The sequence below is a fragment of the Lolium perenne genome, chromosome 3 (assembly GCF_019359855.2).
Source record: "Lolium perenne isolate Kyuss_39 chromosome 3, Kyuss_2.0, whole genome shotgun sequence".
NCBI lineage: Eukaryota > Viridiplantae > Streptophyta > Magnoliopsida > Poales > Poaceae > Lolium > Lolium perenne.
Window position 1 is genome coordinate 244,750,507 of NC_067246.2, and position 18,704 is coordinate 244,769,210.

Genomic DNA, 18,704 nt, shown 5'->3' on the forward strand with positions numbered 1-18,704 from the left:
GCTCATGGTACGTACCACATTTTGACCCTGTGAAGCCTCCTGCTGTAGTTTTGGTTTCAGAGAGGAAATCGTCCATTACTTAATCGATCTCAGCTGAACTTAAGCTTATTTTCTCCACTGCAGCCGCATGGATTCTTCAACTGTTCGCCTGCGGTTGACGTGCCTCCTGGCACTTCTGATGCTGCTGATGTGAAGGAAGCTGACTCGCCTAAAGTCATAATGCCTGTAGCCATTTTTGTTAGCTCCACTGTCATGTTCACAATCGTTGAGTAACTACAAGATTCAAAAATAAAAAGGGACCTCTGTAAATTCAAGGGTACAAAGGTCAAAGTACCTAAAAGCAAAAAACGAAGGCAAAAAGTTCAATCATAAGAACCGTTTTCACAATGGCATCCACAGAAATGCTGTAAGATACATGAAAGACCTGATCTTGTCTCCTGCCTAAGCAAGATATGCATCATCACAAACGGATGCTTAAAAATTAAAATAATTACAGGTGAATGCACAAGTCACTAAACAATTAACATTGGAGAGCCAATGATACTCCATAGTAATGCAACAGGTTATGACGTATCTGATCTACGTTGCTACCATTATCAACAGCTTCTTTACGAAAACCAAGCAAATACATCCCAAACAGCAACAAAGCTGAATACAAGAATGGCATGTCTACTTAATGACATATTATACAACACCCCAATGACCCAGCCTACTATCGGTGTCTGATGCCAACTTTGGTGGTAGTTATCCTCTGCAATTAAGAAATTGACCTTGCTGATAATGTACAACATTTTGCTCTTAATCTATTTAACTTGACCAAGATACTACTCCCTCCGTCCAAAATAGTATGTCAGAGATTTTGTCCAAATTCGATGTATCTATATTACACTAAGAAGTGTCTAGATACACTTAAATTTAGGCATACTTGTGACATCCTTTTATGGACAGAGGTAGTATATACTATTCCTTTCAGTTCTGTCTATCTAAGTCTCCTTGAGTAAAAAGATACCAAAGTCAAACCAAGTCAACATCAAAATGGTATGGTTTCATGTAGGTCCCAAGCAGGAACGTTGATCGCACCTATGTAGTCTGAGAACTTCGAACACCGAGCAACCAAGCTTACATCCCTAACCTTATACGAGCAACAATAATGCACTATGCAGTGGTATATGTAATAGCAAGCAATGCTGGATGCAGGAAAAACAAAAAAAAAATACAATTGATTACAATATGCCTCCAAATGAAAACCATTTGGAAAAATGCACTAATATTTTCAGATTATCATGGAAATAGTTTAGATAGACAAAACAGCATCCCCGTGTGGTACAAGATAAGAAATGACATACCGCGCATAGTTTAAGACCACACTCATAAAGAGCCTTCTTGTGACCACAGTCAGCAGCTAGTTGCAGCCACTTCTTAGCACGCATATGATCCTGCGTAAACCCTTCACCCAAGCAGTAACACAAGGAAACGTTATACATGGCTCGTACATTCCCTCCCTCTGCAGCTCGCAAGTACCATTTTGCCTGCATTTACAAGTTTCTTTCAGTTTGAATTTAAGGGCAAGTAAAACCTTATGTAACTGCTACAGAGAAGTTGATGAGTCTTCTGGTAATATGGTATCCACCAGTTAGCATTGATCCTGGTGATACAATCCTGACTACCTTAGTAGGGTAAACCAGTCAAGATTGAAAGGTCCTTTCTCTTAGCAAAGTTTTCAGCAACCAAAACAAGTTCAGTTTAAATTTAGCTTAAAAGCTTGAACACAACAAATCAGCCTCGAAATCGCTATGAGCTAAAATAAGAGCATATGGAGGTTGCCTGGTGAAAAAGTAGTTCAGAAAACATTTGCTATAGGCCTATTTCGTAAAAAATCAATATTACAACAACTATTTTGAATATGCATCTGGAGTAACTAACTATTTTGAGCTTTAAAAAATTAAAAAGCACAATGGTAACTGTGCACAGAGGCGGTATCTTACAGCTTCTCGTTGATTCCTCTTGATTCCTTTTCCATTCTGCAAGCAGAGGCCTAGGTTGTATTGGGCACGAACATTGCCTGCGGACGCAGCTGGATAAAACCATCTAACAGCTTCCTTGGCCTCAGGTGGATCAGCTGTATTGTAAAGAAATTTGACCGATTAATTCCAAAATTTCTAATGGCTAGAGTTTGACTGCGTAACAAAACCTAGATGCCAATTCCACTACGAGCTAGGTACTGTATTTGTTACTCTTCAGAGTTTGAAATCGGACTGAAAGAACACCAAAGTTTACTGTAAAAAGACCCAGCAGAAGACCGACGCACGAGGCGGAGCAATCAATAAGTCCACTAAAATCAACACATCTGCTAGGACACTAGCGAAATTGGTCATAACCTTTTAGCTACCATCTGAAACAAGTAACCAAGAAAGGAAATTCCCGTAACCCCAAATCACTGATACCTTCAAGGTAAGAGACCCCGAGATTGCACATCCCGACAGGGTGCCCCAGCTCGGCCGCCCTGCGGTAGTACCCCATGGCCTCCTCTCGCTGCCCCTCCTCCCAGCACAGCAGCCCGGCGTCCCAGCTCGGATGCATGAGAAGTATTCCCTCTCGATACAAGGCTTAGGCTAGCAAGGCTATTTGAAACAAACACAAGGATGAACCGGTGCAGCAAAACTCACATAAAAGACATATTGTAAACATTATAAGACCCTACACCGTCTTCCCTGTTGTTCAAACTCTTTACTAGAAATTATCTACACGTGCATGCACGTGCACGTGCGCGGCCGGGCGACGTACTTGTTTTCTTTTCTCTCCAGCCAAAAACCGGAGGGCGATGATACAAGTTCCTCCGACGCGTCGAAGGACACCTCCTCTTCAGAAGAGGTGACGAGTAAGAAGCGCCACCGAGAGGATGATGAGGCAGGGCCATCAAAGAAGAAGTAGTTTAATTTTTTTTCAAAGTTTTTATATGTAATTTGTTTATGTTTTTTTTGAAGTTTTTATATGTAATTTGTTTAAGTTGCATCGCTTTGAATATTAGTAAAACGTTACAACGTACCTACAAATTTCTTCTATCTATTAAAATAAAAATACTGTATTTTAAAGTTTTGGGGACGCGGCTGGGGAGCGACGTCACGAAGGAAACACATCCCCAAACGATAAATCCGGCGCCGTTTGGGGGCCGCTTTGGGGACGCGGCTGGAGATGCTCTTAGTTCGCTTACTAGGTGTAGTCAAAGACTAACTTTACAAAGTTTGATAAAAAAAAGTGTTATCCATAATACCAAATACATATAGTACGATGGAAATTCTATTGCATGACATTTTATATTGAAAATGTTGATATTTTCTCATAAATATTTAGTCAAAGTTTATAATTTGGTTAACCCTGAACGCAAAGTAATTGTGAACTCTCTGTGGTTTCTTCTCTGGCACAGGGCGACTGGTTCTCAACATATTACAATCTGCTATCATTCCCAACTGATCTAGCAATGTAAGGAAGCTACGTAGTGAAAAAGTGGCCCAATATATAGGGTGCATCTGAAAATCAGTCGATTGAGACTTAATAAATTTTAGTCGCTGACGTCAGCTGCTTATTAAGTCATAGTGTAGAAGTACGTGCTTAGTTTGTCAGCCAATTTCATGGGCTGCACATCGGCCTTTGTTTGTTGCTTAGACGTGGGACAGTAAAAGTTGTTTGACTAGGGTTTTTTTTGTCATACAACAACCAGTAGTGAACAAGCCTATTGACATAGTAAAGGTCAGAGAAACGGACCACAAACTTATTTTTAATGCACGAGGTCAATACAACAAAGCTTGGCGCATGAGTTGCAACCCACGTGAATTTCGAAATATCCTAGTTGCAACTCACATGAAAGGAAAATGCAGGGTGCAACCCACATGCAACTGGAAAAAAAAAATTCGTCTCACCCGCATGCAGCAAGAAAAATATTATTTAAATCTGACCGGCAACTCACGCTTAACAACAAGCTCTCAGTTACGATCCACAGCAACTGGGAAAATCGATCTAGATGCAATTGGGAGAAGTCCAGTTACATCCCATATGCAAATTAAAATAACCTTTGTTACGACCCACATGCAAATCGAAAAATCTCAACTGTGACCTACATGCAACTAAGAAGAATCTCATTTGCGACCGACATACAACTGGAAAATTTCCAGTTGCAACTCGCGTGCAACTAGAAAAATCCAAATTACATCCCGTATGCGAATGAAAAATTCTTTGTTGCGACCCACGTGCAACTCGAAAAATCTCAATAATGATTCACATGCAACTGAGATGAATCTCGGTTATGACCCACATGCATCAGAAAAAAATCTTAGTTTCTCCACATGCATAAAAAAAAAATCTCAATAATGACCCACGTTACGACCCACGTGCAACTCGAAAAATCTCAATAATGATTCACATGCAACTGAGATGAATCTCGGTTGTGACCCACATGCATCAGAAAAAATATCAGTTTCTCCATATGCATCAGAAAAAAAAAATCGTAGTTGCAATCCACCTACAACTAGAAATATCTTAGTTCCCTAGACTAGCATTAATCAGAATATAATGCAATGATCTAGAACATTTTGCTCAGCTACACCACATGTATCAATACCTTTTTTCAAAGAACTACAACGAAGCACAAAAGGCAACAAACCAAAAGGAAAAAAAAAACTAAATGTTACTCGCTAGAAAGTGACGGCAAGAAGAAAAGCAAGCAGCCACAACCCATGACAGGAACAGCCCACGACAAAGAATAGCCAGCCCGCACCCGGTGACCAAAAATCAAACTGTCCCGACTCGAAACATAAGGATTAAATGAAATTTAAAGTACTTAATCTAATGGGTGATTAGATTTTTTTTTAAACCTGTACAGTGAGTTACCTCGTTGTGTATATTTTTGTTGATTTTTTGTTTAAGGAGTATGTAGCATATATACAAAGTGCTGGAGAAAAGCACTTAAAGAAAGTAAAAAAAAAAGCTATGCTATGCTAAATTACAGGAAATTAGTTACCCATGCCCGAAGGCCAATGTAGGACTTCCTCACGCCAACAAAGTCTCACATATCGAAAAAAGTTGTGAAATTTATTCTCAGTCTGGTTGTTAAATGGAAAGTGTGAAGGGCCTCTTTCAGTACATCAAGCTGATCAAAGCAGACCTCAAACAATATTATGGTATCATCAAAATACTACAAAAAAAAAAAATGTCCCAAGCCAAATGTAATTGGTCTTGTTTCAAAATCCTCATCATCTGGATCACAAAATGTAAGGGATTATAATTTTTCATTCTAGAGACAACTTATGAGACACTCCAAAATGTTATAGGTAAGTTATCAAGAGGCTCCAATCTCATGTTCCCCATTCGATTGGAGAGCTAAGTGCAAGATTACAACAGCCCAAGATGCATATATAGATCTTTTCGTGAAATTAACCACACAAGAAAGAAAAGCAACATACCTACCTGAGAAGAAGGTCGATCGGCATGCGTACGGCCGGCCGGTCAGGGCGTGAAGATGGAGCCTAGATCATGGAGGCACCTCCAGATTTGGTGGTCTTGCTAGGCTTGGTTTTCACTAAATTCAGCCTACACTCGGCGTCATGAACTGAAGATCTCCACCCCTCCACCCTCCTATACATGGGGAGCAACATGATCCATACGCCATTAGATGCGTTTTTGCTGGAAAACTAGGGAGAGTTCATGTGGGGAGAAACCTACTGATACTGCTGGCAACGGTCCTTGCGGATGTCCTACCATCGAGCTAGACGTGCGCGGCCGAGGTGTTGGTACGCGGCTCTGTTTCCACGCCGTCGGTCACTTCCTCCACCACCTTCATCTCCACAACTGCTGGCCCTACCATGGTGCTTCCTCGCTTCTCGTCTCATCTCTCCTCTCCTCTCCTCGACAAAGTCAAAGTCTAAGTCACACACGCACCCCGCACGCGGTGAGTAACGATGGTCTCGTATATATAGAGAGGGAGCTAGGTTGGAGGGAAGAATATGAGTTGCTTGTTGGAACCTAATGACGAAGACAATGGACGGTCCAGATGATGTATGCCACGGATTGCTGACTTGGCGTTTGGCCTCGTCAAACTAATTGCATCGAGAAAACGATGAGTTCCGCTTCTTGATCCATGGCATTAATTACGGACCAAAAATCAACCCCACCAATCTTATTAATCACTAGCTGGTAGTGCCTCGGAAAGGGAAAGAAGCAAGCTAAGCCTTTTAATACATGCAGTTTGATGGATTTCCCAAAGCGGGTGCATTACTACTATCCGTGTATCGGTGTACTCAATTATGTCGTCAGGCAACCTTCTCATGAATCATTTGTGGTGCACCATTCTCATGAAAATATAGACTCGATCAAATATGAGTTACATATTGCTGACAGCCATCTTCATCGACTCCAACCTCCGTCCAGTCGGCATCGTAACATTGTCTTCCCCTAACCTTCTACCTGCAAGGCTCTATCGAACAACAAACCCCGCAGGTTTCGCTCATTTGATCGACTCGCTACTGCTTAATCCTGTTATTCCTTTGTACACGCGTAGATGAGACCACTAGACCTAACTTACTGAAGTTACCCACGTGAAGGTAAATTTGTTAGAAATTTTTCCATGACCTTCGCACTATTTGGACATTTTCATCACAAACCAAAATAATGGATTATCTAAAAAGGAACCACGTGTAAAGGCACTAGCTAGTAACAATTCCCGGTGATGGTTTCAATCAATGTAACATACACAATGTTCAAAAGCATGTGTCGTTTTGAAAAGCAAAAGAATCCATGATGAAAAATGGATCGACCTACTTCACACCATGGTTCAGGGAAATGAATACACAGATGCAACAAGATTCAACAAGACTGAAAATTTTCAGGACCTGAACCAACACAGCAGACAACTAGCTAATCGCTGCTGCACCTGAATCTTTCAGCTAATTGCAGCAGCAGCAGCTACGACCTAAAGCTATGTCCTAGCTAAATCTAAACCAAAATGTAAACATCATGAAATGAAGCACGTCCTCCTGCTTGTGTCACTATTTACAATGCCGGATCAGCCGATTCCAAAACCAAAACAATTCGACAGTCTTGCAGAGTCAGCAAGCCACAACTCAGTGATGGGCCACCAAAGCAATACACTAGTGACCGTCCCCTGGATGCCGCCGCTTCACTTCTCCGTTCCACGTTAGGATCGTTGTACAAGCTCGACTCGCCAATTCATCACCTGCACCGATAACAGGCTAAGCATGCTAGAAAATGAGCATAGGGTAATCTATCACTCACCAACACACAAACAAGACACAGTAGGCTTTTGTCAAAAAAAAAAGATACAGTAGGCTGGGTTATGCCACACATTAACATGTACTTGGACAAAATAATGTTCAACAAGTGACATTTACAAGTGTAACCATATCATAGGGTAATCTAGGAATAAAGGTAGTGGACCAAAATAGTAACCATGTCTCTAGGTAAGCTAAGAATAATCATCAGGTATGTATATCACATAAAACAGTAATGATCAGCGCACTTACACAAAGAGATTGTTAAGAACCTAACAAGGGTAAATAGCCAATCTGAAATTTCTAATTTGTGTGCAAGCTTCGAATCTGAGGAACAAATATGCAAGGGTAAACAGTAGCTCACATGAGTGTCGTAGCCGAGGCCAAGCGTCACCACCACCACGGTGAGCTCAGATGGGACCTAGGCGAAGCTGGCTCGGTTTCTGATCACTGCAGACAAGTTAAACATACGGTCAGATTAATGTGAAAGAAAGTATTGATATAGTTAAACATTCTTTGATATTGTTGAACTTTATATGCACCGTTGAATAGTATGCAACTGAGCTTGCAACCCTCTCCAAGAGCAATTCTTGATAAGCTCAAGCAGAGCAGTGTTTAGTTCCAACTTTGTGATGTCTTACACTATCTAACAGGAACTTCACAAGCCTATGAAAGACATAAATTTCATGATTTATTTAATAGCACCAAGAGTGTGAATGAATTTAAAATACGACAATTTCATATTTAGGCTCATTGGCTTCAGAAATTTAATGGGAAAGAATACTCCAGGACCGCGAGAGGACCGAATATAAATATAGCAGTTGTTTGGCTATATGCAGAATAGATGTAGTTTGTCAAGAAAACAAACAATGAAAAAGCAGCGAGCAGATATGCCATCACAACTTACGTAATCTCAATATCCATATGCAGTGTCCCGTGAAAATAGACCACAAGAATTAAGTTTTCCATGCTAGCGGCGGCTTCGCAGCACTACCAAAACTTCAAATTAACACAAAATTAAGCACCGACAGATTGTTCGATTCTAGTTTAAATTGTTTGCAACACTCCTTAAGAGAATAAGGACCGACAATATCAGATGGATTCCTTGATTTCAATAATAGGCAAGTAGGTGCTCAAATAACTCCAACGAGAAATGGGTACCCAATGTTCACAAAAATATTGAACTGACAATGCCATGAGAACTTGTAGATATGATATCGCACGTTTGAGACCATATGTTAACTGCACTGCAAAAATATAGCAAAGGCTAGGTAAATTACCTGCCTCCCTCTACCCTTTCCATATTTAGCTTCTTCAATGATTCACGGGAGATTGAGAAGTTGAATACGAAGTAGAGGCGGTTAAAAACTATGCTCTGCTAACAAAGGGAAACTTAGTAGCTTCCTTCTTGAAAGCTGGAAGTCACCTGAACTTTAGCTCATTTGTACATAATAACTCCAGGAATGCATAGTAAAGTCGTAAACTCGTAGGATGCAACCTTGTGAACCAAATAAGAAGCACAAAGAATGCATTATTATATCAGTACTGAAGCTAACACAGTAGTCCAGGAAAGTGCAAGTAATCTTATTAGACAGCAAGAGCAGACCTCCGTAAAAGATCCTCTCAACTTGTTCAACAACATTGATTTCCCAACCGAAGAAAATCCTACCTGAAAAACATGTGTATCTCCACCTTTTTTCACGTCAAATCCCTCACCAGCACCGCAACCACCTTCGGTTGTAGGAGTAAGCAACTTCCACCATAATTTGGTAAGTTTAGCCTGACCAAAGGAATAACAGTGAATGCAGTGAACAAATTTCTGAAAGTAGTAATAAGATCTTAGCGTAAAGTGATGCCGATAAGTATCAAATCATACAGGAGAATAAAATTATCCATCTAGTTGATGGACTGGAACTTGTGAACCTGTTTCAAGTTTTTTTAACCCTACATGCTGCAACATATAACCCGAGTAGAGCATTGATGTGGCCCTCTTGCAACAATTATGCATCAAGGTTCAGGTGCATCATGTGGGATCATGCTATCAGATTTGATAAAATAAACAACATCCCCACAGTGTCAAGCCACTAATCCAGATTAAAACTCATAACACCATCATATATATGGCTGGACAAGGCAAGGTATGTGCAGCATCAATGCATGTAGGCGTATTTTTATGTGCAACGGCTTAATTGTTTACAAGACGCTTCTTAGGATTCCTAGACAGTAGCAAAATATCCAATGAAATAGATTCCAGTTAATTGAAATAAATAGGCAAGAGCTTCAGATCACCTTCAGAGAAGATGGTGTTTGCCATCTGTCGTGTAAAAGAGAACCAAAGAACCCTTCAGTCCTGCCTAGGATTTTAAATAAAAAGATATTAATATCAATACGGAACATTCAGTAGCGAGAAGTGGAAAATAAGTTGCAACTATTTTTCGGCACCCAACACATAAAAATTACATCGAGTAAAGCCTCTTATTTCAGATCATCAAGCAAGTCCTCTGGAAAACTACATGACACAGTAAACACCTTGACCAAGACTACGAGTTCATATAGAACCTGATATATTTAACTCTTGAGCAACTGAATGTACAGTTGCATAACTAACCTGCCAGCTAGGCGGACGTGGCGGTTCTTGCAGCAGCAAATTTAGAACAATAGGGAGTTAGGGACAGCAAATAAAAGCGATGCAAGAATAAAATGGCAAAATAAGCTGCCCAAATAGTTATATTCCCATAACAACATCAGAACTAAACCATCAAGGTGAGCAATGAAAATTTTAGCATTCTAAACTGATTATGTGTTTATTGGTTATCATCCAAGCATGTAGAACATGAGATGTAGATTATAGTACTATTGACTAATCAAGCAAATAACACAATGAAACTGTCAAAACCATATTATGGTCCAAGCAGATATAGCCACAATTTATCCTTGCACACAATTATTTTTCCACACAAATTTTTCATTTGGTGCAATAGTACGTATGTTATTCCGATCTAAAGGAAATGAATCCTTGGTGAACCTGTTCCCAATGGTCTTGCTCTGAGACAATACTTGTGTAGAAAAATACTGATGTAGTATAGTTTTTCTATCATTTTTATGATTCATTTATGATAAATAAAGGAAAACATCAATAAACAAACAAATGAAGGTTAAAGATGGTTGGTAAAAGATCAACCCTCAACCTCAAGCAAGTGAAATCGTCGCCATCTGAAAATAAATGTTGCAGACAACATCACGATCAGCATCTAGACAGACCAATGCATATATGATCTATTGTTCATCAACAGCTCACTGGGATTGAAAGAAAGTCTCCTTCTAGTTGATATATTGTGCATAGAGTGCCACAAGATGAAATATTTGAACCATGATTTTTAGACTTCTACTAACATTTTCTGGGACAAGGACAATGAAGGCCACCACATATGTGATCGACTATTTTCAAGCATGACTAAATCCTAACCTACAAGGTAGCATGCACCTCCAACTTATACATCCGAATACCAAAACTAAACATCGGCAAGTAATCAACCTACATCTATAACATGTGAGAAAAAATACCAAGCGCATTTTCATAAAAATAAGCAAGAAGGGCTTCTCTTCTATCCACAAGACAAGAACAACAGCTACTACTTATGGGTGCTGCCTCACAAGTAGCAACACCACCTGGGTGCTCCAAGTTGTGAACTTTCAAATACGTGTGCAACCAAGCTTCGAATCCGAATTAGCAAAGCAGCTGCTACAATTCAATCCTAGAGAAAACCTAGAACGTCTTGTCAACCAGCCTAAGGCTGCCATCAGCGCTGGGACGCAATCGCGTAATGGGGAAAGATCTTTTTTTTTTTTTTGCATACACCCGGGGCCAGGGCAGCCTCCTGCGACACAACCCAAAGAGGATGATTCGAGGTCTCACCAGCATGCTTGTTGAAGCTTTTCGGTCGCGAAGACCATCTCCCCTCGGTGGCTCTCGTTCTGGTGGCCAGTCGTACATGGGTCACGTCCTAGTTGGGTTGGAGGGGATGGAGCTGTTGCTCCTGGTCAGGCTGTGCCACCATCCACTATCAGGAATTTGAAGATAAGAAACAGTTTCCTGCTTGATGCAACCATTTCAACGACAACAAAAGGAAGTATGAGTTTGATCTCTACGTAAAACAACATGTTTATATTAGAAGAAAAAAATGAAGAGGCTAAAGCTTACACGTATTCAGGCTACATTTGCACAAGATAACACGGCCTGTATAAAAAAAAAAGGCGCATCAGGGGCAATACACTGAACGGAAATAGTACATTTTAAATCATGTATTCGAAGGGCATATAACAGGGCTGGACCAAGTGTAAAAACTGGCGCTCCATTGGTCATACAAACTGATATTTTAGACATACTCTTACAGTTCACAAAGTATATGATATGAAAATATGGATTACAAAGAGATTATGAGTTAGAAAAAGCAAACAGTATATAAACCGACAGAAGTTTTAAGTTTCAAAAGACAGTATAAAAATAGCAATTATATCCATCTTGATTCCTCATTCACTTAACACCATGTCTGAAGAAAAAAAATATAGCTTTCTAGCTAATTATACAACACTGGGGCAAACGAAGACATTTGCATATCCAAATGAACTGAGAAGTAGTACGGATTAAGTTTCTAATTCTATTTTAACCTTTATAAAGAAGCAGAAAACTTGTCAATTACGTACTGACTGTAGCTTTCTTGCCAAATTATACAACACTGGCGTAAACAAAAACAAAGTGACATGTTACGGAAAGGAAAAGTAGTCAGATTCAGGCCCTACTTATATTTTGGAATCAAATTCCAAAACGACTGTAACTTTCTTGCAAACTTGTACAACAATGGCACAAGTTAAAGAAATAGTGCCATATTATCGAAGAAAAAATTAGTGTACATTGAGTGTCTGATTCTTTCTAGAAATAAAACCTGCACTCACGTTTGGAAATAAAACGACAGGAATCCAAAATCTGCACTGACCGTGTCTATGGCGGGCTTACAACAACCTGAACACATCTTATAACCATCCGCAAAGGGAGCAGAGTTGATCCAGTTACAAAAATGTTAAGGGTTTAATGGGAGAAAGTGATCACAAGCTATCAAAGAGAGCGGGACAGCGCTCACTGAGGGGGGTAGGGACATGCCAAATGTCGAGCCAAAAGGAGGTGTCCGGGCCGTTGCCAATGAAGACTTTGAAGACATGAATGAAATTTTTTGAGCATGCTTTATGACATAATTATTGAGGCTGCAAATGCGGTCAAACTATTCAAGCATGATATAACTTTTCAAGCACGATCGAATTATAGAATGCCTCTATAGATGTGATCAAACATTTTCGAGCATGAATTTATATAACCGAATAACTTACACCAAAATAGAGAAAGCAAATTAACTTAAAATTATGACCAAGTGAGCTACAACACCAAGCGATTACACACATTAAAGTAAGAAACGCCCCCCTTCTATGATTTATACCCAGGAGAACAACTACTACTTACGGGTGCTGCCTCACACCACATGCATGCTCCAAATTCAGAACTTTTAAATACATGTGCAAACAAGCTTCGATTCCGAACTAGCAAAGAAGCTCCAGCAATGTAATCCTAGAGCAAACCTCTAACGCTTTGTGAACCAACCTAAGGCCGGCATCAATCGATGGGACACAATCGCGTAAGAGCAAAAGATCTGTTTTTTTTTCTCTTGCATACACCCGAGGCCGGGGCAGCTTCTTGCGACACAGTGCGACGAGGGATGATTCGAGGTCTCACCAGTGCGCCAGTCGAAGGGGACTGACAAAGCTGCTGCGATAGTAGGGGGTGGAGCTTTGGGGTCGCGAAGGCCATCTCCCCTCTCGTCTGTGGCTCGCGTTCTGGTGGTCAGCCGTACGTGGCTTTGTTGCGCCGGAGAGGACGGAGCTGCTGCTCCTGGTCGGGTTGTTTCACCGTCGGTCCGGAGCTGCAGAAAGGCAAACGTAGCGGCGTTAGCGCGAGAGGTAGGGGATGTGAGGTGAAGGGGGAGGGTGTGCTTACTAGCGGTATGTGGTTGCCGGAGGAGAGGGGGTCGGCCGGCACCGGTGGCGCACCTAGAAAAAGCGGTGGGCGTCGTTCTCCTAGGCAAGCGACGGAGCCGGCCACATTGGCGACGGGCGGTGCGAGGTAGAGCCGCGTGAGGCCGGGCTGGTTCTGCGCGCGCGGGTTGGACTGGAGGCGAGCTATGAGGCTAGGTGGCCTGCTTCGTTGAGACGCGTGGAATGGAGAGCGGCGGCGGTGTTGTTATGGGAGGAAGATGCACGAGATGGGGATCGAGGGGGCGTCCTTGGTGGAGTGTTGACTGATTAGCAGTCTAATATTAAGTGCAGTCTAATAGTAAAAAAACGACAGCCAGACGCCTCCATTGCATTTCCATTCATTCATATATGATAACTAGGATGCATAGGCGCGGCGGCACGCCGCGCCCGTGGTAATACCTTAACGACTCTAATCTTACTATTGTTAATATTGGTAGCCGGTATCACACTAAAGCAGATCTTGTTAGTATATAGTCATCAGTGTCTTGCATCGTTGTTCTCCTCATAGGAGAAAAGGAAGACGATGATCTGCTTGATTGGCGCTGAAAGGGTAAAAAAGATTCAGTGATGGGTAATCTTTTATTTTTCTTCTATGGAGGACGAAGCGGGTATTTCGAGAGGCCGGGCATGCTCTGAAGCGGTGATGAGTATATATACCTATTAAGAAATAATTACCTAAATAGGTGCCAAAAATAGTAAAAGTTACCTGCAAAAAGATAAAAATAAAGGAACCGATAAAAATAAAGGAACTGAGCACGGTGACGGACTGACGGTGGTGCTTGGCTCTACCTGATTTATCAACTATAGCGTGTCTGTTCTTCTTGCAAAAAGATAATAAAAAGGAGTATAGCCTGTCTCTTTTTCTCGTGTGGTGGCCCAGTGACAGTGGTGCTTGGCCCAACGTGATTTATCAATTATAGCTTGTCTGTTCTTCCTACCTAACTCCATTTCCCTTGAGAAGCTCAGAGCACATCTAGCTAAAACGATGAAGAGAAGAGAAGGGGAAGAGGTAGGCCGGAGAGAAGAAAGGGAGAAGGCCGATGCGGCACTGCCGTCGGCCAAGATCCTGCACTTCAGACTTGAAGTCAAGCTGTAGATTTGAAGGGGAGGGGCTCTGTTGTGTCGGCGTGCACGGAAATGGAATCTTGCAGCTGGCTAGAAATCAGCGCTTCGGCATCATGGATCTTTCCAATAGGACCCTGGAAGAGGAGCTGAACGGCGGCAAGCACTCATACCAGACAGAAGGCCACGAGAGGAATCAACTAAGTATGCGAGCTCGCCTGCTACTAATCGGTATGTCCCTCTTTCCTGCATTAGCAAATTCGAATTTATTTCCCGTGAGCCAGTTAATTATACTCCAGCTATCTTTTTTTTATAATAACCAGTTAATTATATCAATCAGATTAAATTCTCTTTTCTAAATTAAAGAAAGTAACTGAGATGTTTCCAGTTTGATCTTTGATCTACTTAGTACGCTAAGTTCTCTTCTGTGTGTTCATATAAATAAGGTAGAACTGAAAAGGTAAAGTAAAACTAAATACACAAAATCATGGCCGATTGCTAAGCGAGCTGGCTATAATCATCTCATTGCTGTTGATTACACGGATGAAACAAAAGTTGGTCTTCACTATGTTGATTACGGTGATACAGGAAAATATAACACTACCATGCAACAGAAAGCTTGCAGTTGCTACATAAATAAATACACTATCCGCAATAGTAGTTTTGTTCACTGTGTGTGGTAACATTTAGTAATCACAATAGAAGATCTAGGACTGTATAAGTGCTTAGTATTATAGCATGCTGAAGCGTAGATGTTAATAAATAGAGTAGAACAATCGTCTAGTTTGAATAAATAGAACAAATTTCAGTGCACGGAGCAAGACATCCATTTAGCTTGAACGAAGAGTACCATGGTACACAAACAAATCGGCATAACTTAGATAATTATACATAGCAATCTGTAGGAATTTATTATTACAGCATATTGGAAGTACTTGTTTCTGGAGGTTGCGTGTAGACCAACTGTACTATATACATGTAATTCTTACCGTCAACATTCAACTCCCCATTTGGTCATCTATCTCCCATCTTTTCTTCTCTTTTTAGTTTAGTTGTTGCTACCGATGTCACTTCTGGTCGTATATATGCTGCAAAGCTGCACACAGACATTCTCTAAAAAGTTGAGAAATTCACATGTTACATGTTACGCAAAAGCAAAAACTGGCGGCTGGAAGCCTCTTGCATGTGCCGGCGAGGGTCTCGCCGCAGTGCGGTGGTAGTAGGAGCGGTGAGGTCTACGCTCCGGGCGATGGGACTCTGGCGAGGTAGGCTAAGAAATTGGGCCTCACGGCAGGGATGGCGTGCCAACATGGAGATTGGCCACACGCTCAATCATTGAGGCAGCGGAGACGTCTAGCCTTACCGGGGAGATATCATCGTCGATGGCGTGCTCATCGCACCAAGTCACGCATCCAGCCAACGAACAAATAAATTGTACCATATTTTTCCTTGCCTCTATGTCCTAGCTAGCAAAATGAGTAGCCAATCTGGTACACATGTACCAGCCGTTTGTCCTCTGATTTTTTACTTGTTTGTTCATTGCAAAACCAGTGGTCAGTGTGCTATAGCGTGTAATTTCTGAACCTGAAAAGTTCAGTCCTGAGCTCCCAGACGATGTTGCATTATGGACTCTACACACAAATATGCACTTCAAAGCTTTTTTATCTGATGTGCTTCGTACATAACATTAGGTACTGAAGTTATATATGCAAGACATGTGTTGTTATGGCAAATGTTGCTGGCCTTACTGCTTAACCTTTTCCCGCTCCCATTAGGAGTTAAAATTTGAGGTAGCTATGTGCCTTGCATTGAATTAACAGAATGTGAGGAGGACTCTGGCCAAATTGCATGAGCTACTGTGGCATGTTATTAGTAATAAAGCTGGTTTGGAACCAAGCATATGACAGTTTCCTCATTGTAGCAGATTTGCTGTCTTGACTTCTTACAAAATGCTGCCAGATATTCGGTGCCATCGGTTATATAGTTTTTCTTTTGGAAAATAAATAGCTATCTTTAAGGCTATTTAATAAAGGAATAGCTATGTCTGCAAAACGTTGATACTTGATAGCATGCGTGCTTGGCTAGCTTTCACCCTTTTAGTTATACTTCTCCCATTTCCAACATTTACGATCTACGGTCGAACTTAGGTACCGTGTATTCACAAAACTTTATAAAAGAGAGTGCCGCCATGGCAGTAAAAACTGAGGGAGAGCAGCTGGACCTGCACAGCCGGCGACAGGCACCAGTAGCACAAACCGAATACAGCCTGATGGCCGATTTCACGGATGTGGAGCCGTCACCGAACCATATGACCTGTGAATAAGCAGAACATGCAGCAGGAAAAATCAATTTAGAAGGTGACATCTTCTTGTGTTGTGTTGTTCTTGGATTTGCATGGTTATGACACCTGCAAGTCTTTGCCAATAAAAATTTGTGAAGGTTGGCTTGCAATATATTTGATAGCTTTTTTTTAGATAAAACTTGTTGGCCACTGGTTCCATTGGCATGACATGTGACCCAAATAGGTCTCACATATCATCCAGTTACAGTTTTGAAGCTCAACCATCGAGCACAAGCTAACAATAGACATTTTTGCTAGCTCCACAACACATTTCCCATCTGAGATTATTAGTTAGGGTGACACACTAAAAAATTCTCGCATAAGCACTAAATGTAAGAAATACCAATCATTGATCTGGTGATACCATGGTAAATACAAAATTCAGGAGTTGTCGCAGGCTGACATGACATGTGCAACTTGAAAAATCTAACTAACCTGAAATTGATCTTTGATGGCATTAGAGATTTGGAACCTCTTTATTTAGAATGGACATATTTATATGCACCTTGATTATCCTCTCCTGATGGTCTTGAATCTTGAATCCAACAGGATAATTGTGTCCATGTGAACCTTCTTCTTTCCAGTACTCAAAACCTGAGTTCACCAAAAAAAAAGGATCAGTTTAGGCGAAGCATTGAATTGGTAAAAAAGTCTATAATCTATACAACAGCTTGCAATACAAATAACAACTCGTTGAGAATTGTTGCATTGATGCAGGTCTAGCTGGAACTTGGTGGATGGACCTAGATGAGAGGAGGTAGAGGTTCCATAGCAGGTTACCCAGGGTCCCGGTGGTCCGGTGAGATGGACGCCGCGGACGAACTTGCCAAGCATGTTGCATTTCCGCTGGGCGATGTGTGCATGTCTCGCTTGTCCTCTCCAAGGGCTAGTTAGCAGTAGCAACATCAGGTACTGGCCGGGTGCTGTTGTTCCTTATCTCAGTGGTTCTCTCCTCTTCTTCCTGTTGTACACACGGAGAAAGCTCCAATTCATAAATAACAACTCAATATATATATTTGATTTTTTTTGCAGAATCGGAGAGCAGGAGCGAGCCTTGGGGAGGGTACCTGGTATTATCACCCTGTCGCTCATCCGGTGCCGCCGGATCTCCCTCCAATGGAAAATCGACCTCGCCGAAGAAACGGCAAGCGACACTGGCTCGATTCAACAGTGGTATATGAGATAGGGAATTGGGATGATCAGGAGCGGCAACGCCGCTCGGCCGGTGGGTTGGCCTCATGGCCACCAGCCACCAACCACATAGGAGCTCAGCCCTGGGCCACCCCATGGCCACCCCATAGCCACCAAGCACCGGCAAAGTAGGAGCTCAGCTTGGGTGGCGTGCCACCCTGATGGACGCCTGAGCACACGCAGCAATGGAGGGAGAGGAGAGAGCCGATCGTTGGGGTGGAGGTGGGCGGCGGCCATGGAATTTTATTTGACTGGGACGATGGGATTGGGGAGGAAAATAGAGATGGGGTTGAGGCCGCTGAGTCTAGATTTTTCGAGGTGGGACCTATGCACCGCTTTGACCATATAAGAAGAAGGAAACCGGAAAGGCAACCGGTAACCGAACACGCAGGATTTGGAAAAAAAAAAAAAAGAGGAACCAATTTGTTGGATCTACAGTAACAGAAAGGGGTACGTGTCATTGAATGGAGGAGGTAACTGGCGTGAAATTGGACGTGTACAGTACTCCAGATTAATCAAGAAGCGCTAAACTGTATGTCTTTTATATAGGGTATAATTAATCAACTCCCAAATCTGATTCACGTCTCCTCGTTTTTCTCCACTGCGGTTAATAGCTCTCATAACTATGGCCGCTGCATGCAGCTCGTTTAACGCCTCGAACCATCCATTTGATTTCCCGCTGAAACTATCACTAGTACTAGTACTACTTAGCTAGTTTTAGAGGTCATACAGTACTAGCTACTAGTCAT

General features: G+C 41.7%; 2 protein-coding genes and 1 long non-coding RNA gene across 13 annotated transcripts in view; 1 reads left to right on the plus strand and 2 right to left on the minus strand.

The window, feature by feature from the left end:
* LOC127339879 (uncharacterized) overlaps nt 1-18,704 on the minus strand; it is a 40,558-nt gene continuing 21,854 nt past the window's right edge. For 2 of the 4 annotated variants that reach the window (XR_011755902.1, XR_011755901.1), the window contains exon 3: nt 1,110-1,529. Coding sequence is in view for 2 of the 4 variants with exons in the window: in XM_071828428.1 (XP_071684529.1) it covers nt 106-273; nt 1,347-1,529; nt 1,986-2,119; nt 2,445-2,520 (561 nt within the window). In the remaining 2 variants the exon portion in view is untranslated. Of the gene's footprint in view, nt 274-1,109; nt 1,530-1,985; nt 2,120-2,444; nt 2,561-18,704 lie in introns of those variants that run through there. The other 2 variants (XM_071828428.1, XM_071828429.1) reach the window with 2 other exon arrangements.
* Nucleotides 6,688-17,967, minus strand: LOC139838566 (uncharacterized). Of its 6 annotated transcripts, none has more exons than XR_011755898.1 (10): nt 17,832-17,967; nt 13,324-17,725; nt 13,063-13,249; nt 11,482-11,517; nt 11,197-11,373; nt 9,570-9,634; nt 8,950-9,060; nt 8,561-8,778; nt 7,645-7,730; nt 6,688-7,225 (listed from the first exon to the last, which is right to left on the minus strand). XR_011755898.1 is itself a non-coding variant. In XM_071828427.1 (9 exons), the coding sequence occupies exons 4-8, from the start codon at nt 11,232-11,234 to the stop codon at nt 7,691-7,693; spliced, it is 345 nt and encodes a 114-aa protein (XP_071684528.1). In that variant the 5' UTR covers nt 11,235-11,373; nt 11,482-11,517; nt 13,063-13,249; nt 13,324-14,258; the 3' UTR covers nt 6,688-7,225; nt 7,645-7,690. The 6 variants fall into 6 exon arrangements, 1 of the variants encoding a protein (XP_071684528.1); XR_011755900.1 differs by having other exon boundaries at nt 8,887-9,060; XR_011755899.1 differs by adding an exon at nt 7,823-7,946 and having other exon boundaries at nt 8,561-9,060.
* On the plus strand, nt 14,517-18,541 carry LOC127343738 (uncharacterized). 3 transcript variants are annotated; one of them, XR_007877483.2, is made up of 5 exons: nt 14,536-14,654; nt 15,579-16,780; nt 17,314-17,406; nt 17,482-17,673; nt 17,797-18,541. It is a non-coding gene; the product is annotated as an uncharacterized lncRNA (long non-coding RNA). The 3 variants fall into 3 exon arrangements; XR_007877480.2 differs by lacking the exon at nt 15,579-16,780 and having other exon boundaries at nt 14,517-14,654; XR_007877482.2 differs by lacking the exons at nt 15,579-16,780; nt 17,314-17,406 and having other exon boundaries at nt 14,518-14,654.

Bases quoted from the DNA above. Each gene is read 5' to 3' on its own strand.
- LOC139838566 (XM_071828427.1), bottom strand. From the start codon at position 11,234: ATGGTCTTCGCGACCGAAAAGCTTCAACAAGCATGCTG. The intron at 8,656-8,949 runs GTAGGATTTTCT...CTTTGTTAGCAG, and splicing joins GAGATACACATGTTTTTCAG to AGCATAGTTTTTAACCGCCT. The intron at 7,731-8,560 runs GTAATTTACCTA...ACTTGTCTGCAG, and splicing joins GAAAGGGTAGAGGGAGGCAG to TGATCAGAAACCGAGCCAGC.